Genomic DNA, 22,687 nt, shown 5'->3' with positions numbered 1-22,687 from the left:
TCTCGCCATTGGATGAGGTTGCTGATAAGCGGGAGCCTACTGGTGATGTACATGATCCTTACTGGAAACAGCTAATGACACGGAATATTCGGAGTGAAAGAATGTCACCAGCCACACAAATTGCAGAACGCTCACCTGGGCAGTCATCAGGTGCATTCATTAGAATCCGCTCTGGAGGTGTTCGCTGATTCCTGCGTGAACAGGCTGATTGAGTACAGGTAAAGATTGAGCGATGAACGACACTGGATTACTCGTATCGGATATGTGAAGGACTGCTGACACGCAGTACGGAGTTCTCGACGCCGATGATCTAGCGCGAACTTCGGACATCGATTCCGTCGAAGGCTCCGCGTCAGAAGTCGTATCTGACATTCTGTGGCAAGTCTTTTCCGAGCAAATAAATGCCATTCGCTATGTATGCTGGTTCTCTGTGTTAAATTTAAAAAGAGCGCCCCAGGCGCCAACGCTGAACAATGCTAGAGTAAACTTGCTACCAATCCACAAGCGTGTACATCTTCGTATGTTTGGGTATAATGCATAGCTATAATCACTGCCACCATATTGCCTCTCAGCTCGCTACACGTAGTTGAGAAGGGACCATAATCGCCACCATCAATGTCCCTTTCTGAGGCTCCTGAGACTACTCCTGGGCAATCTCTTGGGATCTTCCCCTTCGACTATGACCTTCGTAGTGACGCGTATATTCTGCTCCTCTTCGCTCTCACCGAGATTGCTCATTGGGTACAGCTCGTCCTGGCTCCCTGTTCTTACATCATCTTCCTCGCCATGAGTGCTCAGTTTGCTACCCTTTGTCACACGACTAGCGTTCCCTAAAGAACGGCCCTTGGATCCAGGGGTAGCAATGCCAAAGTGGTATCCCTCAGTGGAACTCTGCTCTTTTCTCGATACCCTTGCGCGGTAGAAGCCGTACATTCCAGGCATATTGGCGGTGATGATCGCTACCGCGAATTCGATAGACGTGACGATCGTGACGGAGCCGAAGATGTACGACACATCTTTCGTGTTTGCGAGTTGCCACAGGACGATGAAGCGAAGAAGCGAAATCATAATCGTGCAGCCTCCAAGGGTAAAGACGCACATCAGACCGATTCGGCGGCGGACCGTAGTTTGTACGTGCCACAGAGGGTAGATCGGGAGGAGGTAAATCACTACGTCCATGAAGACGTTCTGCATAGTGTCAGTGGAGAGTAGTCTGACAGGTGACGAGCGACTTACAGCAACGGAGGGCAAGTAGTATGATAGACCAGAGGAAATGCAGACAGCGTTCGGATAAAGTTCTGGGGTGAAAAAGGCTTGGATGGGGATACATTGCAGGCCGTAGAAAATCCATGTGCCGCCCGTCTGCAAGCCGACCAGGATCATAGTGGTTATTACCGCGATCCTAAAACCTGGTGTGACCTCGAGTGTGCGGCGATAGAAGAAGAGGAACGACATCTTTATGAAGAACTGTAGAAGAAGATAGTAGAACTCTTCTGCGAAGAGATACTGCCTTGTGTGTTAATATGTATGACCAAGCGAGCGAAAGCGTGCATTGCACGTAAGACTGCCATAACGTACAGTGCTGATTTTCTTGAGGTTTTCAGGCTTAACACGAGGGTCGGTAACGTGCCTAGAAAAACAGTTGGAAAACTTCTCTCCAGAAAGTGTCAAACTTACAGCCCGCCGCCTAAGATGGTCCACATCCAAGCGATATACTGCTGCCCGATGAACAAAATCTGTCTCTGGGTCAGTCACAGCACGGCTCAGAAACAGGGTAGGTTTAACACTCACAGTTCCAACCAGCATGAACCAGTCGTCTGTACCAAAAGGTTTTCGTATAAAAGCTCGAGTGTAAAGCCGGATAGTAGATGATATCAAGCCCATTATGAAGAATGGAACTGTGGTGATCCAAACAATGGGCTGAATATTATCGTACACCACCAAATTCACATTATCTCCGGCTCTTCGGACAAAATCCATAGTGGGCAGTGAACAGTACGTGAAAACTCCAAACGGTATGCACTTCTTCTCAACAAATACCAAAAGATCGCGAGTGCTTCGTCCGGCCGCAATAAGTCGAAGTGCTGCGAGTGAGTAAAGAGTAACCCCTTACAAAACGGGGAAAGGTATGTGTCGCTATACGCGACGCAGGAACCATTTGATTTTTGCAGCATGTGCCCAATGAAACGGTGCGTGAGTCGGCATGAAGAAGCGCTCCCGATCCTTGTCATGAAGTCGGCCCTATGTCGTTGAAGTTCGCGACTCGTTACTAGGACGAGTATCGGGTGGGGGTTGCCAACGGTCCAAACATGCGGTAGCGACATTCGGTCCTGATGAGGAGACTCCTTTGGGCACGAACGTGCGGCGTGACGCAGAGTGATAAGCGGTGGCATTACCACGGTGTTCTTCAAAACTGATGTTATCTCCCTATCGCGACTTACGTTATAGGCAGTCCGCGAGCTACCCTTAAGGCTTAACTGTAATGCCTTGTTGTATCCTGATCAACTAGAAGTAGACTTTATACTTGTCTCCTTATGTATGCGCAAATGGTATGTGGGTAGTGGAACGCGAACACTTCGGAGGTATTGTGCATTGCCCTAGTCAAAATCTGGGGTTGGACTCCACGGAAGTCTGCATGAGGTGAGATATGCTTTCATTCAAGCTCGCGCCGCGCCGTTGCCGCTTGCCGCGCCTAGATTCCGCACGCACTCACCATGCTTCCTGCGAGACATTAGACTGTCCTGGCGAGACCGTACAAGAGTGAGTCAGGAACGGCACTTTATCGGATGTAGAACTGCAGGTTTTCCGACCGAAGTAACGCCTCACAAACAGTTCATGATTGGCGCACTGGTTAAAATGAACCTTGCCGTCTCCACAGTGCAAGGCGCGCAACGTCGAGGCTTTGATATGATCAGCTGCTGAAATTCTCCGTCCCCAAGGGTCGTGGTTTTAAGCGAAATCCTTCTGTCTCTTATCCATTGCATTTTTCTGGAGCTTCTCGGCCTCAACCACGTTTTACCCCAGCAAGCAGCATGTCCGCGAAAGAGCTTAGGATCCGCCCAGCAGGTTGGGAGAGCGCTCCTGCAGAGGAGGACTTCGCTCTCTCCGATATGGACCACACCATGCCGAAGATCTATGTGCAGATAGTGGAGGTGTTCCAGCTCGCGCCACATGTTGAAAAGGCCAAGGTCGTGGATAGCATGGCCAAGGGTCTCGAAGTCACATTGAGCCAGTTCCCAATTCTCGCCGGCGGCTTGAAGATGGACGCGGACAATGGACGGCTGTGGGTGACGAAGAAAAAGGACAGTGAAGTCAGTCTGTTCGTGCAGAACCTGGAGGAAACGTTTCCTTCGTTTGAAGAGCTGGATAGGACCGATTTCCCAGCCGCGACGTTCAAGGGACACAGGTTGTTGCCCAAGGCGGTGACAGAGAAACAACTGTTCTCGCCGCTTGGGGACAATCAGGAAGACGATCTCCTCATTTCTACGTTTCAGATAAATTTCATCAAAGGCGGTCTCGTCCTCGGTGTTGCTATCCATCACAACTGTTCCGACGGCCCGGGATGCGACGGCTTCCTTACCACTTGGGCGCAGAACTCTGCAGCGGTGGCCAATGGAACTTCCTTCCAGGTAGTCCCCAAGGAAACGATGGACCGATCGCGTCTCAGTGCAAAGAAGCCAGATGCTGCGCGGTGGAAGGAACTCGACCACAAGTTCCCCGTACTTAAGGATGGCGGGGGTCCGCCTCCTCCACCGCCAGCCGACTTCAAGATGCCCGAGTTGGCTATTCGAATGTGGCATTTTCCTAAGAGTAAGACGGAGGAACTCAAGTCTCGAGCCATGACAAAGACAGGAGACAGTTGGATCTCGACTTACGATGCAATCATGTCCATCCTCTGGAAGAGTATCACACGGTCCAAGCTTGGGCTTCTCCACCCTGATCTTGGCAAGGAGGTCATCCTAGTTCATGCACTCAATACACGAAAGGTGTTGGACCCGCCTCTGCCGGAAACGATGATGGGCAATGCGGTTGCGCTTCCTCGCACCGAGCCGATCAAGATATCTGAACTTCTTGCTGAAGACAACCTTCCCAGCATTGCGCAAAGAGTGCGGAACTCGATCAAGACAATCACTCCGCAATACGTCGCTGAGCTTCCCGAGTGGATCGCGGGGCTCAACGATAGGCGGTGGATCAACATCAACATGAGTTCCTTCCTAGGCATGGACCTGGCAGGTACGAGTTGGCAAGGCATGAATGTGTACCAGAAACATGATTTTGGTTTCGGTGTCGCGAGAGCCATTCGCTTTCCCGATCCTCAATTCGAAGGCTATGTTTTCGTGTACCCGAGCAGGGCCGGTGTCAAGGCGAATGCTGTTGACGAAGGTATCGAGGTATGCGTGTGTTTGGAAAGAGGATGCCACGATCGGTTGATGAAGGATGAGGAGTTGCTGCGATACGCACAGCCTCGTGGCAACTAGGTGCGACATGGCCCGGCCTGTGCTGTATGTCATGACTTTCCACAAGATTAGAGTGTGCTTGAACATTTGCACGTTGTCGCGAAAATTCATATCCAGTGTCTCTCCTGCTTACCGACTGCCCTGTTACCCAGCATCATACTCCCATGACGTCACACAATGCAATGTGGTAGCACCGTCGACCGAGGGTGTCCTGGGTTGAGCGCTTTTCAAGCGCCTTGTCGATTGTCTCGAACAGAATAAGTGAAGCAGCAGCCACCCGGCAAGTGGCGCCGGTTGCACACCGCGGTCGCTCGAACTCACTGTGGGATCCGAGCAAGGTGCACAACTAGTCGGAAGGTCAGATTGAACGTAACGACCATAAGAATCAAACTGCGCCACAGTAGGCGCGGTGGTACTGTCTCGTGGCCAAACCCGGCTGTACGAAAATCGTGCTCCTCACAGTGCTGCGCCCTAAGCTGGAGTGGGCATAGTGTCTGCCCAGGTCGATTGGAGGCAGGACACGATGGCGCCTGCCAGGTCTACGAGCGCGCGCAAAGCAGCAAGCCTGAACGATGATCAAAGACGTTCTTCGTGCCAGCTCTGGCTTCACACTGCTGCCACCCCTCCGTCTTTCACATAGCGCACTTCTGCCAGAGACGCAAGCCAACGACGTCGAGCGACACATGACGCGCGACAGCCGCCACATGATCCGGCTTACCTTACCGTCCGCCAGTGTGCGCTGGCATTCGACAAGCCCTCTTACACAGAACGCTCACATCCCATGGATGCGCGCAACCGGGTGGAAACAACGGTATGACCTATTGCCGGACGGAAACGATTGGGTTGCGCGCCCGCACATATGTCACTGCCCGCAGCATGAGCTGGCAGCTCGTCTACCGGTCAACATCGCAGAGCCGCACTAGATCGTAATTTGCAGTTGCTCAACCAGCCGTCCCCTTCAGTGCGACCTTTATTCGTCCCCCCAAGGCTGCATTTGATGAGGTATGGCTTAGCGAACAAGGCGCAGGCTGTGCATTGCATAAGTCATGCCTGAGGCACATTGAGGCGGCTGGGGACGACTCCATGTGTTTCAGGACATGGCTCCCGCGACGAGCAAAAATCGCGACCAAAACGTGCAAAATGGGCCGCGACCAGCCACTTTGACGACAGAATCTCGACCTCAAACCATCGGTGATTTGCAGCGCAGCGCGAAGGCAGCGCGAATGTTGGTTGTGGTTTGGTGCGATCTAAAAGCTGTGCGGATGCATGCAGCTAAGCCAATAGCTTGCATTTGCCGGTTGTCCTTCACCGGTCCTCGCGGGGCAGCGTAAGATGGGCGGGAATGCCACCAGACTAATCGCCATCTGAACTTCTGACAATCAGCCGCTCTGAGACAGATTCTTCTTGCGCGTCCTCCTCGAGTAGTGTTGGACGTCCCCCATTCTGGTCAGACCCTTCGCGCGTGCCGTTCCCTGTTGCGCATCGCTGTTCTGCCCGGGTACGAGCCGTTGTCTTCCCGTCTTCACCATCTCCAGTCCGTGGCTCGAGCGCTGGGTCATCATCCCACAACAGGATTCTCATAGCCGTCTGATGCGCAAGGTCTAGGAAGACCCTAACTTCTGTCTGGCCCCGGCCGCCACTTGCGCATCATGTCGACATACTCACAGCACTACCAGACCTACCAGGACCAGCCGCTTTTCATCGATCCGCATGCATTTGTCTATGGTCAATATGACAGCCGGCGCTCGAAAACACCAACAGATTCCCTGATCAACCATACTGGACTCTCGCCTGGCCCGCTTGCGACCCCACCGCCTGTGAGCCGCGGTCTGCCGCAACAACCGGAACTGCCCCAAGACCAGCCACCCGAGTATATGCAATGGGAGATTGACAGCTCTTCGACCTCTCCCACGTCTGTAAGGACGCCAGAAGGCTCATCATTTGAAGGAGACATGATCGATTACACGCCTAACTACCACCATAACGGCAATACCATGTCATCCCACGGCTCACACCACTCCATACCCGGGGTGGATTCTGGCATGTTGTTCAGCGATCAAGGTTTGTCATCTTGACATAGCTCAGCCATATCCGCTGACACCCGCATAGCAGTCCAGGCGGCGTTTAACGCTACAATGGCTGAGACGCAGCGGTATCAACAGCAGTATACTATGCAGACCCAACCATCACACCACGTAGCACCGGCACATCCTCAAACCAACATGTACAATCAGAACTATACTACCCAGCCACCTCGCCATGACCCTTGGAATGGACAAGCACCTTCGCGGTCCTCAATGGTCCCTCGATCCGGCCATGTCGTTTTCGACCCTGCGAGCGATCCTATCAATTACTCGGACTATCTGGTGGATGTGGACTCGTGGGCAGCGCAATATACAGACCCTTCCTCCCTGATCTCACCTAGCGAACCCACGACATCATTCCAAGGTGAACTATACTTCACCCAAGGCCAAAATCTTCCTCATCGTCCGTTCGACCATGTGCCAAGAACACAACTTCCGACTCATCAGTCCATAGAGATGCAGTTCACGCGCGCATCACCACCACCCGATCAGCAAAACTTTGTCAACTACAACGCATCATCTAGTCTCTTCACGGATACTTACATCACCAGCAACCAATTTCCCGCCCCACCATCGACGGCCTCATCGACGGGCTACCACCCAAGGTCTCCGTATCAGCCAGAAGTTAGCCCTTCCGCACCCAGTCCGGGGAGCTCCGATGGCGTATACTCATCTTACCAACATTCAGACTCTGAGATGATCTTCGACCAGTATCAGACACAGCAATACACCCATCTGCAACAACTGCCGCAGCTACAGCAACCACACCAACCTTCTATCAAGATGGACTATTCCACAGTCAGCGCTGTACCTGAACTGAGTTTCGATGCATCTCCTGAGCCAGAGTCATCGCAGAGTGCAGCACAGAAAGCACTGGCAGCAAAGTCTGGTGGCAGAGCGTTGGGCACTCATCTCGAGCCGACTGTTGCCAAAGCAGCGCATGATATGCGTAAGATCGTGGCATGCTGGCATTGTGTGTTGCAGAGAGACAAGTGTGGGCCGGGCGATATCTGCGAGCGTTGCTTCAAGCGATCTCAGCGACCGAATGCTGATTGTGGCCTTGGATGTAATCGGCTGAAGCTCATCGATTTATCGCCATACTTCCTTCCTTCTCTGGTTACGCAAATGCATGAGGACGCAAACCTCACGCATTTCGTGACTCAGTACATCCAACAATGGGGAAGTGTCGAATTAACCGTCATGATGACATGCGGCCAAGACAATATGCCTCGGATGCCAGTGAAGGTGTACGAGTTCATCCCCCGTGGCGACGCGTTGCTAGTGCAAATCCAGTACAAGACGGATCCTGTCACACACACGAGAGTCGCTATCCAGAAGCAAAGCCCAGCACTAGGCATGGTGCACATCAACCACAACGAAGAGAAGAAGTACGACAGGTATATCACCGAGATTGTCGACCATCACCTCGACGCCTTTGGCGAGCTTTGCTGGATGGAAGATGACAACGACTTCCAACAGAAGCTCTTCAAGCTGATGACGCGCGTGAAGCCAAAGTCGGACGACGAGGCAAAGCTACTCCGTGAAATCTTCCGCCTTATCGTGGTCACGTTCATCATGTCACACACACTCACCATCGCCGAGGAAACGAAAGCCGCAACACTGTCACGCATGCACTCGTACAGCGGTCACAACTCTTACGTCGAGAACTACACATCGCCGCGCATGACCAACCGACAGCTCAAATACTTCTTCTCTCGTCTGCAACGCTCAATTCAGACTACTGTTCTGAACAAGCTTCAGCAGATCTTCAAATCTTCCAAGGGCTGCGATAAGTGGCTTGCCGCTTTTGTCGCGGTGCTAGGTATGTGCATGGCGCTTGAAGACCAGCAAAAGACCATTCACCTAGTCATGTCTACCAAGGCTACTACAGAGCGCTTAGACCTGAGAGACGCGCAGAGCCAGGCGGATATCGCGTGTCGTGAGATTGATCAGCGGATGCACTTCGTGCAGCAGATATTCCGATGGAAGTACAACCGCAAGCATAACCCCATGCGCGACGCAGATCACGACTGGGAAAAGGAGGTGGGCTTCGGAGATGCGAGCAGTGTTAACTTCGTGAGACAAGTTGCGCAGTTGGTCAAGGAGAACAGTAAGTCGATACCATCGCATTACTTGGATGTTGCGAGAGAGGCCTTGCTAATGACAATCCAGTCGATTTCCTGCAACAACGGCAGCAGGTCAGCATCTCAGCCGACAACCAGACGAAATATACGTCACGTCTTGTGGGACAGTTCTTGCTTTCCTTCTGGCTTCCTAGCGTGTAGAGCGCTTTGGCTGATCAAAGCTTGAAACACCATCACAAGTCCGCCACCAAGCAACGCCCTCGTCTGCAGCATTCGCATGAGCGTGTCGCTCCGACGCTCTATTCACGACATAATGTATAACGATCGTTTCCCTCATTCTCTATTCCAGCGTTAGGGTCTTTGCATTTAGGCCACGCTGACCATCTATTTCACGCAACAAAAAATACGTTGAAGGGTCAGTTGTTCAGTAACAATCTCGATCTACGACTTCATGATCTTCATTCACATTCTTGGCTTTGCGAAACATTAGCCACTTATTTTTATACCCTTTGGTTTCGTCACGGATGTCTTATTCCATTCTTGTTTGGAGATGCGATGGCTTCATCCCTCTAAAGTAGAACGATGCGTTATTTAGTCTAATGGGATTCCTCGCTTGTATCAATCTTGTTGCCGATCAGCGTGCATGATGTGAGGGGCATGGATGTGAGTTTTCCGTAAGCACCACACGGCAAGGCGAGGCAAGGCGAGGCAAAGTCTAGAGGGAACACCCTCGTTGAGCATACCCCATTCCGTGATCACGGACAAGGTTAACCCATATGTCCCTGTGCCGACTCCCGACCGGGTGAGAGTCAATTAAGGTTTGCGCATCATCCGCAGCTGATTTCCCCACTAAGCATCTTAGTACTTTGGACGACGACCCGCGACGGATGTGGCGCAAATGCGATCGCCGATTGAGTTCTGCCTACGTTTCTAGGCCTATACTAAGATAACGCATTCTGGTACTTGTGTGTAGTCACGAGCTCAAAAGCTTTCAGTCTATCAAGCCTCAACTCCCGCGATTGGGACTAATGATAAGGTTTCGTGTGTACCGAGGGCCTGGAATGTGGGTACAGAGATGAGGGTGTGAGCAAGGCGAGTGTGGCGGACTAAAGGATTTTGTTCAATGCAGGGCAATGAGTTCAGACTAGGGCTGCCTGAGTGAGGAGGTATTCGGACCGAAGCGTGATTTTGATTATGATATGGTGTGTAGAAGAGGGGTATTGAGTGGGTGAACGCAATAGTTGGAAAGGTCGATGTGATTATCAAGAAGGAAAAATGATCATGTGGATGTAAAGTATGTATAAATGTATTGAGACGAATGATACACAAAAGCGCAGCTCCAGTAAACAAGAAGATTACTACCGATTGAGTAGTCAAGTGCGCTCCGTGTCGTGTAAAACCAAAGAAAAGGATGCTAAATGACAGGTGGTATACCGAGAACGCCAATGCAACCATGCCCAAGCCTCCCAACCAGCATTACTTCCATGACGAGAAAGAAAAGGCAAGTGGTAATACGAACCCTTCCGTTATGCATGTAACAGCTCACTAGAAGCTTGACTGCAATCGTCCGGAACGTCGTCGTCGTCATCACTACTCTTCAGATCTCCTTTCTCAAGCTCGATGCTCATCCAGCGCCAGTCAGAGATTGAGAAACTCTTCTTGTTACTATTGCGGCTAGTCAGCTCTCTTCCTGCCGCAAAGTAACAAGAGGGAGAAAGCAGTGGTGGATTACCTACTACCTGGCCTTTGAGACGTTGGCCTTCGGACTGCTGGACGCATTCGGGAAGAGGAGCGCAAGGCCCTCTTCCCAGCCCCTCTCAGTGACAATGTCGATAACGGCGCGGCCGGATTCGTCGAGTAGTTGAAGGTCGACGGTGCCACCCATGTCGATCAGAAGCTTGAGGATCTCAGCATCGCCGTTCTCGACGGCTTGCAGAATAGCATTCCAGCCGCGGTGCATCTTGTTGATGTCCGCGCCGCGTGTGAGCAACATCTGGATGATCTCTGTGTCGCCTGAGTAGCGGCGGAGGGCTTTGACAATGGGCAAGTGCTCGCCAGGGGCGTTGGGGTCGGCATTCGCGACGTCGAGAAGGTAGCGAACAATGACCTTGCGTTCTTCGCGAATGGCCGTTGTGAGTGGAGAGAAGACACCGCAGTTCTTGTCTTCGACGCTAACGCCTGCTGCGAGGAGAAGCTTGATGCTTTCGAGTTGATTGGCTACAACAGCCATCTCGACGACACCACGGAAGGCACGTGGGTTGGGGGTTGCGGCAAGGAGTTTCTTGAGAATGGTGGGGCGCTTGACAGCCATGCATAGAGGCCAATCCTTGCCACGGATGGCTGGGTCTGCGCCGCGAGAGAGAAGGATATCGACAAGCTCGCCGTGATCGTCGTTGATGGCAGTGGTAAGCGGTGTGCATCCGTCCGGTGTGCGGTCGTTGGGGTTGACACCCTGATCGAGCAGGTAAATCATCGCGTCCTTGTCGTTAAACTTGACAGCCGTTTCGATAATACCCTTGGGCTTGTTAAGGTCTGCGCCAGCGGCAACCAGTTGCGGGAGGAAATGCGTGCGCTTGTGTGTGATACACTTGAAGGCCGGGTACTCCGCAGCGTTGAAGTTGGGGTCTGCGCCATGCTCTAGCAGATAAGTGACGATCTCCGGGCTGTTGTCACGAATAGCTGAGCAGAGTGGTGTGTAGACTCCGTCTTTCCGCAGGTTGGGTGATACACCAGCTTCCATGAGGATCTTGATGGAATCCAGCTTCTTAAGACTAGAAGCCAATTCCATGACACCTGGTGTCTTCTTGGTGTCAGCACCGCGAGAAAGCAGCAGCTGAAGAGCTTTTGGCTTGTAGGTGGATGGCCAGAGCGGGTGCTTAGGGCCCGGAAGGTTGGGATTCGCTCCGTGGTCGAGCAACACAGTCATGAGATCTACACGGTTCGCCTGAATAGCCTGGAAGAGGGCCGTTGTACCCTCTCCATTCTTTGCGTTGGCATCGCCATCCGCGCTCAGGAGCATTTCAACACACTTGGGCGAAGTGGTCTTGTTCATGGCTGATACGAGTGCCGTAGAACCATTTTCCATGATGAAGCCAGCATCGCCGCCATTGGCGAGATACAATTGAACGAGATCAATAGAGTTCTGAGACGCAGCCAGCGCTAGGGGTGATTCGGAATCGGGGCCGGCGGACAGGTTAGGATCAGCGCCATGCTTTAGCAGTGTCTTCGCACATTCAAGACATTGGGCACGAGTGGCGGCGAACAAGGGAGTGACACCTTCGCGGTCGAAACCGTTCGCATCCGCACCATATCGTAGAAGTAGCGTGATGCTCTCCACGTCTTGATTTTGGGCAGCGACGCGAAGCATTGCTGACTCCATGTGAGGTTCTGCTTTAGCACCGCCGTCAAGGAGCTGCTCGAGCATCCGGTGCCTCCTCTGTTCGACAGCGTTGAAGAGTGCTGCCTTGCCACCAACATTCTTGGAGCCCCCACTTTGGCGTGGCGCCCAGTGCGGCGATGTGATGGCAGAATCCACTTTGGATGAAGAGTGATGATCGTCCATGTAGCGCTCGCTGACATTGAGACTGTGCAACTTCTCTTCCATGGTGGGCGACCGGGTAGAGGAGTGAGATGCGACATCCTCGTACACCGGATCCTCGTGATACCGAACATTCTGATGGTACATTGTGTCCCTGGTTGATTCACTGGAACGAGCGCTGGCTGGTGCGCGCCAGTTCTTGTGAAGATCAACGATTCCTGGCGAGAGGCCAGTGTCCTCGTGCCTGAAATTTGAACTATGACTGTCATACGAGTGTCCTTCCTCGTGGCGAAGTTCGTTCAGTGACGGTCTGTCCATACGGTGTGAAGGATGTGAAGGTGGTAAGAGGGGGTGGTCTCCATGATTGCTCGGAGCTTTTGTAGGTGGTGTCGGTGGAAGATCGGATGTCGGCGCTGGGTGTAGAGGTGGAAGGCTGGAAGCTTTGCTTGGGTTCAGTCGCTCCAACGCGGCAATCAGTCCGGCATATCCAATGCCCATGGAAGCATCGGCTCGCGCGTCGCCTAGTGTCCACCTGAACATAGCAGAGCTGACTTTGAGGGAGTCACGACTTCGTGACAGTGTGTGGCGCATTTTCTCGACATCTGTGTCGGCGAACATCATTCGGAACTTCATGCCAAAGCCGCCTTTGTGGTTCTCCTTGTCGACAACTGTAGCAAGTAATGCTGTCAGCAACAGTCCGCAACAACCATGCAAGGGAGGGTAATAGAAGCAGACAATCCAAGATTTGGGGAAACGTACACTTGTTGACCATTTGGGCCAAAACAGAGAACTCTTCGTTGACTTGGCGGACCCTTCTGTCAAGTTCTTGAGATACCTCGACGGGAAATCCACTTCGTGTTTTCGAAGCTTCCGTGACACCGGCCTCAATGGACCATAACACCTGACAGAGTTCGATGAACTCTCTGGCAAGTGGCTCAAAGCCATGAATAGGTGTCTTTGCTGTGCTCAGGTATTCGAGCATGCGGATTGCGATGGTGTTTCCCTGTGCGTTGACCCGCTTGCACAGATCAACCGATGTCTCTTTTGCTGGAGCCATGACAAAGATGGTAACAATGAACGAATGCTGGGGGGAATCAAAGAGACCAACGAGCGGGTCAACGAGGCTTCTTTACAGTGCACTCGAGAGCCCTGACTAGAGACTATCTGTGGCCCGCTCCAAATACCGTGGTAAGCCAGGCCGTCCGTCTGCTCTAGCCCGCATGAGCATCGAGTCAAGGAGGCGCGACCAGGCGAATCGCGTCGCGTCATAGCTCTAAGGTTGTAATGGGCGCTCGAAAGGCCCGGAATAAGGTTTAGGTTCTCGCCTTCGCCGGGCTTAGTGCCAAGAGCTGTATGGCAGCGCCCCAGGTTGTTCTAGGGATATCCTAGATGACACCTGCCATTCCACGTGAAAGTGTGCGTGCATAGGGGGAAAACATACGGTCGGTGCTGTGGGCCGAAACCTATCTCCGGGAAACTGTTGTACGCTACACAGTTTAGCAAGACATAGCACCGATGAATATCATTTTGATTGCCGGCAGCTTCCTTTTAGCTGATCATTGTGACTGCAGCGTGCAGATTGTGCCTGCTGGCACAGCTGCATGCCACACTACTGCTAGCCGAGCATCGTGCGGGTTGATCTTTCTCGGGTATCTAGTCCATACTTGGATAGCTGCCTCGTGCTGCTTGCATGCATGTATGATCTAAGCGTTGGCTATGCGAGGAGCGGTATCTCCCCCAACTGACTCCAAAATTGGTATGCGTGTGAACGTCTCGACAGCCCAGATAGTGCACGAAACAGAATCTGCCCAAACCACGCGGATGCTAGATGCAAAGTCATCTCGTATCAGCCGCCAGTGTTCAGCCCAAAGAACGAGCCGTGCATGGGTACGTTCGGCGTTGCATGAACAAGGCGCCGAACGTAACGGGAAAAGCAAAAGAGCATTCGCCTACCAGCCACATATTCGTAATTGCCATCTGGGGTCCATCGGTCATGTCTTTCCGGGCTATCTAGCTCCACCTGCGATAACCCTGCGCGCAGTGTACGTACGCAGACTGCCTTTAGGCCGCACGGCCCGAGACACATCATTTGAGTGGGTGGTACGCCGTTCCGCTAGAGGTGAAGTTCGGGGCATCCAAAGCTCGTTGCCCCATGAAGAGAGGCGTCTCGCTGCGCCAGGGATTGCCAGAAGGGTCGCCGAAGCTTCGTTGAAACCTCGTCTACCCCTGGCTTCGGAATCGTATTGCTAGCTGTGCCGCACAAGATCGATCTAGGGCTGGTGCCACCAACAGCCGCAGCGAGACCTGATCTCTTCGGACATGCCTCCGCCATACTCGAAAATTCCGTCTGGACAAATGACAAGTGACAAAACTGAACAATACAGGAGTGGGGCTAACTCCCTCCATCCACAAGGGTAGCGGAAAGTCTAGCCAACTATTGAGCGCGTGGGAGCCGTAAAGATGTCTTTCGTGGACGTCCGCTATGATTGGTCCCCGACTAAGTTTCGCAATGATGCAAGATACAAAAGGGCAAAGACTGGCTCACTAGTACCAGATTTTCAGCCAAGCACGTTGCGAGCTCTTGCCGAGGATGATGACTTCCGGCAGCTTGCTGATCAAGAGGCTCTTAGCGAGCCGCGTCTGTACCCAGCCCAAGGTCTCTCGACGTTTCAGGCCGTTTTGAAATGAGGCGTTGACAGTGGCTCGGAATATGAGCGTTGCGATGATCTTCATGGAATTGCAAACCTTGGGCGTCTGCAGTCATGCAAATCCTCCGCAATTACTCATCTCAGGCTCAGATCCTAGGTACGCCTAACACGACGCTAGCACGTGCCGCGACCGCGCTATTGGTAGAACGCCCAGTACCTGCGAGGGGAGGATTCTGGGCCGTTCTTGCGCACTTCGCCGTTTTTGCTAGTGACCTTGGACTTTGTCGAGTGTACAATGTTCTCGCCGATGTGCGGTCTGGTACTCTTTCCATGAGACGCCAACTTGGGCGAAATGCATTCGCGAAGGATTTTGTCTCTGTCAGAACACGTTCTTTTGTAGAAGGACAAGCGTAGCATGGGGCGGCACGGCTATGCAAGATCGGAGATGAAGTTCTGAGGAAGGGTTGAGCATGACGACTAGAGGTGAGTCAGTTGGCATCGGAAGCACGGAGTGCTCCCACTTGGCGAGTATGTCGTAAGGTAGCGACCGCGTCGGCACCACAAACAGAATGGCTAAGGCTTGTCATTCTGCAGTGCGTGCAATCGGTTCCTGGTAGTCGGGTGTAGCTCTTGCAGCATCCTCGTGATAGTCCACAACTTCCACACGTATTCCTTCAGCCCGCAGGAGGAAGCAAAAGAGTACTCCTTTGACTCGAAACGCGGTCCGGGCTGGTGCTTGAGCTTGTATTCTGGTATACGGCATGATTGCGATAGCTTTGATGTAGCCCGCGAGAGAAGATTGTGCATTGCAAAACCCAATACCAGATTCCTTGAGCTGACGAAGGGTGGGCCTAAGTCCGCTCAATCAGGGTATGCATGTTTGGATTCCTGGAACTGCTCGATGCTAGTACTTGGATTGAACGGCTGACCAGTGCGCTGAGTACGATCGATCTGATGCGCGATGTGCTCAATGTGAACATCCCTTCACGATGCGTCAGGATGATAGGCGAGGATATATGTGGCGCCCTGTGGGATCGAATGAGCCAGGATCCCGAGGTCTGGTACGCATCTCATCTCTCCACACTGCGCACTGCTTACCGAGATCGATCAGACGTGGCGTATTCGATATCTCAGGCAATGCATTGGGGACCTAGTGTATTTTCCGAGAGTTCAGCCTAATTGTGGCGTCGTTGGAAAAAACAGGCGTGGCTCAGGTGGTAGGAGCTGTACCCAGGCTCAACGAGATCACGTGATACTGGAGCCCGAGCCGAATGCCAAGCAGGCGCGCCTTTCTTCGAGCGCGCCAACACCCGCGACCACACCCTGCAAAGGCTTCCAATATGAGCGGACATCAGCTTCCAGTCGCGCCGGCTAGTGACGCGATGCCTACGGATCTCTCCACCTTCAATATCCCCGATCTCATCAAGACGTCGCATAACGCGCGTTTGTACAACGAAGTGCAAAACCTCAAGAAGCTCATCAATGAGCTTGTAGACTACCAGCTCGCCCACCCAAAGAATACGAAGCCAGGTTCGCGCGAAGATATTGACAAGGAGAAGAAAGCCACACAAGACATAGAGAAGCGGGAGAAGTACATCCGCGCGCAACTGTCGATTGTCAAGACCTTGTACCGGCAGAGCGTGCTGAAAGTGCGCGAGGAAAAGTCGAAGACCTCCGATGACAGGGCAGTGAACGATGCGCTCATTCTGGGTCTCCACAACCTCAAGTATGAGGAGCAGTCGCTACGATCCGAGATCTCTGCTGCTGAAAACTACGAGTGCGTCTTCGCGTGGAAAACTGCGTCCATCGCTAACTATTGTATAGCCACAAATACATGAAGCTACCACTCATCCCCCGCGAGCAGTTCCTCGAGCAGTTCCCCGAGCACCAAGATTCGAATGAACACGACCTTATGACGGCGCGCATCGAGCACGAACACCAAGTCCGTCTCAAGCTCGAGGAAGCGCGGCAGGAGAAGCTGAAGCAGAAGCAAAAACTCATTGCGGAGGTTAAGAAGGGCAAGGACGATCTCACCAAGCTGGACACCATGGTCGAGAAGTTCATCGAGGCTGCAGAACCGATCAAGAAAGTGCTGGCTACGGAGTAAATACTTGCTACTGGATTTTCTTCTTGGACTTGATGCGATGCAGCACTGGAACTATGCTTATACTTGCACTTAGGGATGTCAACATCGTTGAGAAGGACGGGTTTGAAGCAAAGGCTCAAACATGGCAGCCTGCACCCATCCAGACTGGACTTGCAATGCCGTCTACGAGCGGAAATGCGGCGCCAAAGACTGCTCCCTTGTAGTCTACTACCACGCAAGCTCGCAAAGACGGACATGGCAGACCGAGATACACTACCCGGTTAGTTTGCTAAGGGTGCGCTCAGTTCGACTTGAGGGTCAGGCATGTCCTGTCCTGAGGAAGCAACGCAGTCGCTGCAACATCGCAGCTACAGTAGCGTGTGTCGGGAAAGGTCAGGGGAGCCAAAGTAGTCGATGCAGGAACAATGGGAGCTCGTAATAGTTTGACTAGTAACAGACACGGTACCATTAGCCGGTGCTGATTAGGTGGTCAATTTTGGCGCAAAGCCGAGCCTCTACATTCTCTCCTCGCGCCTTGTCATGTGTGTGCTCGAAGCAGACCCGTGTCTGGGGTAGGATTGAATGGTGGGACTGATGCCTGGTTGTGGGGACCCTGGTCTCCACCTGTCTTGGCGCGTCGGCGATTACGGATATCCGCCCACGCCCGTCTTCGCCCAGTCCCTCATTACACCACAACTTGTTCCCCGCACACGCGCCCACTCTGCCGCCATGGTTGTTGCTCTAGAGGGTAGTGCTGAGCTCCTCTGCGCATATCCGGTGCCTGCGAGCGGCCTCTCGAGATGCCGTGGGCCGCCATCACTGCCGGCGCAAGATGCCTCGGACTGCATACGTACTATGCAAGACTGGTTCAAAGCGCCTGCGCATACGGAGCAAGAGCCGTCGCCCAAGCGACGTAAAACTGGTGATGGCAGGGCTATCTCCGTGCCTTGGCGGGCGGACGCAGACGCAAAAGATAGTATCGTCTTGGCCAGAGTATCTATTGACTTGGTTAGTGGGCTGGCCAACATCTGTGATGCTGGACTGACCCGTATGCAGAACATGCCCCTTCCTTCGCCAGACTTCATGGACACGACGGACGCCTCAGCCACGCCGCAAGATTCCATACCTCTAGAACTCGAATCGTGCCATAGGGATCGGGCAAAAGAGACCCTGCAAATTAGACTCCGAAACGTGGTCGATAGAACGGGACTTGACCTGGCCGCCACAACCTCTTCCGCCTTCGCAGACTCGATCCTGCCCCACCTTCGGACCGTCACTACATTTGCTACTATGCGTCGAGGCAAGAACACCAAACCCGCGTCTCGAGCAGCTTTCTGTCGCTGTCAGCTGTACGCGCCCGGTGAGGGACGCACTATACACAAATTGGTTGTCGAGATACGGTGGACCTTGGGCATGTCAGTGGTTGAGGACTCAGCCGTCACACGCCATTATATGGCCGCAGATCTGAGTCTTCTCCGCGTCTACATGACTGACGAGTTTACAAGAGGCGACAAGAAATGGACTTTGTCTGATTTCTACACTTCGGTTCATGTGCCAGCAGCAGACATGGATGTCTCCCCACGCATCAAACAGAGTTTGCTCGAGACCAAGCTTCTACCTTTCCAAGAGAGGACCGTTGATTGGCTCTTGCGTCGAGAAGGCGTTGCATTCTCATCCTCTGGGCTGCTCGAGCCATTCGTCAACAGTTCGCCACCAGCATCGTTCAGACAGACCCAAGACGCCCTGGGAACACCGTGCTATGTCAGCTATCTCCGAGGCTCTATTGTTACAAATATAGATGCAGCCAAGGACGACGCTCTGCGGTCACTGCGTGGCGGCATACTCGCCGAAGAGATGGGCTTAGGTAAAACAGTCGAGCTAATCGCACTCATATCCCACCACAAGCGAGACATACCCAAAGGAAACGTCTACGACGTATACACTGAAGCTGAAGTTAAGCCCTCAGGTGCTACGTTGATCATCACTCCACCTTCCATCCTAGAACAGTGGATGAGCGAATTGCGCACTCACGCCCCTGATCTCAAAGTCTGCCATTACAAGGGTCTCCCACCTCCGACTGCACCAAAGAGTGTCCATGCACCATCTACCATTGAGCATCTCCTGCAATATGACGTAGTGCTAACGACGTATCATGTGCTCTCGAAAGAGATCCATCACGCTGTACCTCCCCCGGAGCGCAGCTCTCGACGCCCCAAACGCCACGAGCGTCGCACCAGCCCTCTCGTCGGCATCTCCTGGTGGAGAGTCTGCTTAGACGAAGCGCAAATGGTGGAGCGTGGGGTCAGTCAGGCCGCCCAAGTAGCGCGGATCATTCCGCGGTGTAACGCCTGGGCAGTTTCCGGCACTCCTCTTCGCAAGGACGTCCAGGATCTACGTGGTCTTTTGATCTTCCTCAGATGTGACACATTTGTAAACCACGAGGCAATCTGGAATCGCCTCGACAAAGCGTCGTTCAAGAGCATTTTCAGCGAGATTGCCCTACGGCATACCAAGGACAGAGTTCGCGATGACCTTCAGATACCGCCTCAGAAACGCGTTGTCATTACAGTTCCTTTCACAACTATCGAGGAACAGAACTACAGCGAAATGATGCGTCAAATGTGTGATGCATGTTGGCTCACACCTGAAGGGCAGCCCTTGGAAGAAGGTCGCGACGAGACCCATCCCCAGGTTGTCGAGCGCATGCGGGAATGGCTGGTCAGGCTGCGCCAGACGTGTCTCCATGCGAACGTGGGTCGAAAGAATCAAAGAGCCTTGGGTGGAAAGAAGGCGGCTTTGCGCACCGTACACGAAGTTCTGGAGGTCATGATTGAGCAGAACGACACCAAATGGAAGTCAGAGGCTCGCGAAATGATTCTATGTCTGATCAAGATGGGTCACATTCATGCTTATTCCGAAGATCCAGTACACGCACTTGAGTACTACTACAAAGCCCGAGAAGAAGCAGAGACATATATCAAGATATGCAGAGGCGAGCTACGCGCGGAGCAGCAGAAGCTGGGCCGCGCATCTACAGCTGACCTTCGTGAGGCTGATGAAGAGCAAGATGTAGCTGCAGATAAGATGGGCCGTATCCCGATTCTGCGTAAATCGCTACGGTCATTTCTGGAGCTTCAGCATGCCGCTCAGTTCTTCAGCGCCACTTCGTTCCATCAGAGAAAAGAATTGCGAATGTACAACACGGACCCAGGATCGGATAGGTGGCGCGAGTGGGACGAGTCTGAGACATCCTACTACGAGGCGGCCAGGGCCATCCGCCATGAGCTGCTGGAGGGATCGAAGAGTAAAGCGCAGCAGCAAATGGCCAAAGTCAATACCAAAACGCCTCTCCAATTGCCTACGATCGCTGACCTCCCAGGTCTTGGGGGTATTGAAGCGCGAAAGATTCTCGACACGATGGACAACATCAGTGATTATTTGAATGAGCAAGCTCAGCAGATACACGCTTGGCGCACAAGAGTTATTGACATTCTTCTTACGCGCTTGGTTGATGACGAAGACGACAAAGAGTTGACAGGAGAAGAATACGATGACTCGCTCAAGGCTCAGGATGAGCTATACGTTTACATCATGGCTCTTCGAACACTTGTCGCAGACCGCAACGCTGCTGTAAACGGTCTACAGGACACTCTTGTCGAACACGAGCTTAGGGCTGCCGAAAAGCAAGCCCTGAGGAAAGACAACGACGAAGGCGATCGCGGTCACGCACCTCAACTTGTGCTTGAAGTTGTCAGGAGACGACGCGAACTGCAAGCGAAACTCCGGGCTGGATCTTTGAGGGGCGTTATCTCTAGTATTCGCTCCTTGATGACTACTCTGCAATGGAAAGCGAACAGTGGTGATGTCCGCGCTTCTTCCGAGCTCGAAATCCTTCAGACGCACATCACTAAGGTTCAGGCTATAGTCACAGAACAGGCAAAGGTTATCACTGAACTTGAGAAAGAGCAGGAACTGTATCGAGGCACCATGAACCAACGTCTAGAGTACTATCGGCAGTTTCAACATATCTCCGATACCGTCGCAAAGTACAAGGAGACGCTAGACAGCAGATTCGACCAGCGCGAGTTTGATAGAACCGACGACTTGCGAGAGAAACGCGAGAACAACGCCAATGGCTTCAAAACAAAGTGCACATATCTGAAGCATCTCCGGAGTGAAAATCTGAAGGAGACGACAGCCGAATGTATCATTTGTAGGGAAGACATTGAGATCGGAGTCTTGACGGCTTGCGGTCACAAGTACTGCAAAGAGTGCATCAATCAATGGTGGCAGGCACATCGGACCTGCCCAACCTGTAAGCAGAAGTTGGGCTCGTCTGACTTCAAGGATATTGTCTTCAAACCGACCGAAATCAGAGCGAAAGAAGAGATAGACGCAGCTGCCAGTCGGACGCATGCTTCTACGCCAGGCTCTTCGTCCACCACGTCCACCACGTCCATCTACTCTGACCTGTCTGACTCAACTATGAAAGAGATCAAGATGATCGACCTGGAAGGCTCATACGGCACCAAGGTAGATATGATCGCGCGTCATTTGATCTGGATCCGCAACAACGACCCTGGTGCGAAGTCCATCATCTTCTCCCAGTTTGGCGACTTCCTCGAAGTGCTCTACGAAGCGCTGAAAAAGTGGAAGATTGGTGCCAGCAGTATCACTGACAAGAACGGCATCCGGGAGTTCAAGCTAGATCCCAGTGTCGAGTGTTTGCTCCTGGATGCAAAAACCGATTCTTCAGGCCTAAGTCTTGTAAACGCTACCTACGTCTTCCTCTGCGAACCGCTCATCAATCCCGCAATCGAACTCCAAGCCATCAACCGCGTCCACCGAATCGGGCAAGAACGACCCACGACGGTTTTTATGTACCTTATCAGCAACACAGTCGAAGAAGCCATCTACGATATCTCTGTTGCCCGCCGCCTCGAGCATATCAGCAACAACACATTGTCGAAAACACCGATGCAGTCTAATCCCACTACTCCCGCTATCAAAGAACAGACACTGGACGCTGCGAACTCGGCTGAACTCCAAGCTGCGCCTGTCAAACAGCTCCTGCGCAAGAAGGGCGAAGGAGAGATTGTCAAGGAAGACGACTTGTGGCACTGTCTTTTTGGCAAGCAGCGGAAAGCGGCGAAACCTATGGTGGAGAGGGAGGTGGGCCGTGAACTAAGGGCGCAGGCAGCAGAGGCGAGGATCATGGGATCGCCAGATGCAGGTCCCCGTGGCGCGTCATTGACTGGACATTCGGGCACGTTCGGACAGGGTGCGGTTCAAACTTTACCAATCCTTGTAAACAATACGCCAACTTTTGATCTTCCCGCAGCTGCCCGATCGAGGCAAGAACGTTTGGCGCCATTGGCCCCCGATTATGTAGCACATCCCTTGAGGTAATCATGTCAGTGTTGCGATAGCGTGGTACTGGGTAGCTGTATTCATATACTCGAGGCGTACTTGATGAGATCTACACGAATGAAATACAAAGATGTATATATATTGGAAGGATGACAAAATGCACCTAGGCGTGCATGGGTCTTATACTCGCCGAATGATATGATGCTAACACAGCTCGTACATCATAACGTTTGACAGTGATGGACGAACATTGGACTAGACATTCCACATCGAAGCATGGCTGAAGATTGCAATGGTGGTTTTCATATTTGATCAGTAAGAGGAATAGCTCGTAGAGAGCGACTAAAGGCCTGCCTATGTGGTATCATGCTAAAAAGAGACACAAACGCCGGAACCAAATGCAAACGCAGATGCAGTGAG

The 22,687-nt window shown here is 52.7% G+C and overlaps 6 protein-coding genes across 6 annotated transcripts; 4 read left to right on the top strand and 2 right to left on the bottom strand.

Moving 5' to 3' along the window:
* Positions 1 to 612: 612 nt before the first annotated feature.
* On the bottom strand, positions 613 to 1,884 carry J4E87_007332 (uncharacterized protein; the record flags this gene model as incomplete). Its single annotated transcript, XM_049378928.1, has 5 exons — positions 613 to 1,188; positions 1,237 to 1,506; positions 1,579 to 1,630; positions 1,678 to 1,736; positions 1,792 to 1,884. 5 exons carry the CDS (start codon positions 1,882 to 1,884, stop codon positions 613 to 615), a joined length of 1,050 nt encoding a protein of 349 aa, XP_049231198.1.
* A 1,148-nt stretch (positions 1,885 to 3,032) lies between these two features.
* Positions 3,033 to 4,478, top strand: J4E87_007331 (uncharacterized protein; the record flags this gene model as incomplete). The annotated part of the gene is made up of 1 exon (XM_049378927.1): positions 3,033 to 4,478. One exon carries the CDS (start codon positions 3,033 to 3,035, stop codon positions 4,476 to 4,478), a length of 1,446 nt encoding a protein of 481 aa, XP_049231197.1.
* Positions 4,479 to 6,106: 1,628 nt separating this feature from the next.
* On the top strand, positions 6,107 to 8,826 carry J4E87_007330 (uncharacterized protein; the record flags this gene model as incomplete). Its single annotated transcript, XM_049378926.1, has 3 exons — positions 6,107 to 6,518; positions 6,567 to 8,651; positions 8,714 to 8,826. 3 exons carry the CDS (start codon positions 6,107 to 6,109, stop codon positions 8,824 to 8,826), a joined length of 2,610 nt encoding a protein of 869 aa, XP_049231196.1.
* A 1,534-nt stretch (positions 8,827 to 10,360) lies between these two features.
* Positions 10,361 to 13,220, bottom strand: J4E87_007329 (uncharacterized protein; the record flags this gene model as incomplete). Its single annotated transcript, XM_049378925.1, has 2 exons — positions 10,361 to 12,831; positions 12,923 to 13,220. 2 exons carry the CDS (start codon positions 13,218 to 13,220, stop codon positions 10,361 to 10,363), a joined length of 2,769 nt encoding a protein of 922 aa, XP_049231195.1.
* A 2,931-nt stretch (positions 13,221 to 16,151) lies between these two features.
* On the top strand, positions 16,152 to 16,918 carry J4E87_007328 (uncharacterized protein; the record flags this gene model as incomplete). Its single annotated transcript, XM_049378924.1, has 2 exons — positions 16,152 to 16,588; positions 16,636 to 16,918. The coding sequence occupies 2 exons, from the start codon at positions 16,152 to 16,154 to the stop codon at positions 16,916 to 16,918; spliced, it is 720 nt and encodes a 239-aa protein (XP_049231194.1).
* A 708-nt stretch (positions 16,919 to 17,626) lies between these two features.
* On the top strand, positions 17,627 to 22,306 carry J4E87_007327 (uncharacterized protein; the record flags this gene model as incomplete). Its single annotated transcript, XM_049378923.1, is given in 2 exon segments — positions 17,627 to 17,632; positions 17,645 to 22,306. The coding sequence occupies 2 exon segments, from the start codon at positions 17,627 to 17,629 to the stop codon at positions 22,304 to 22,306; spliced, it is 4,668 nt and encodes a 1,555-aa protein (XP_049231193.1).
* Between the last annotated feature and the right edge of the window lie 381 nt (positions 22,307 to 22,687).

This window comes from Alternaria ethzedia, assembly GCF_023757985.1.
Source record: "Alternaria ethzedia strain BMP 0044 chromosome Unknown scaffold_20, whole genome shotgun sequence".
NCBI classification, from domain to species: Eukaryota; Fungi; Ascomycota; class Dothideomycetes; order Pleosporales; family Pleosporaceae; genus Alternaria; species Alternaria ethzedia.
This window is presented reverse-complemented; position numbering and strand designations above follow the sequence as displayed.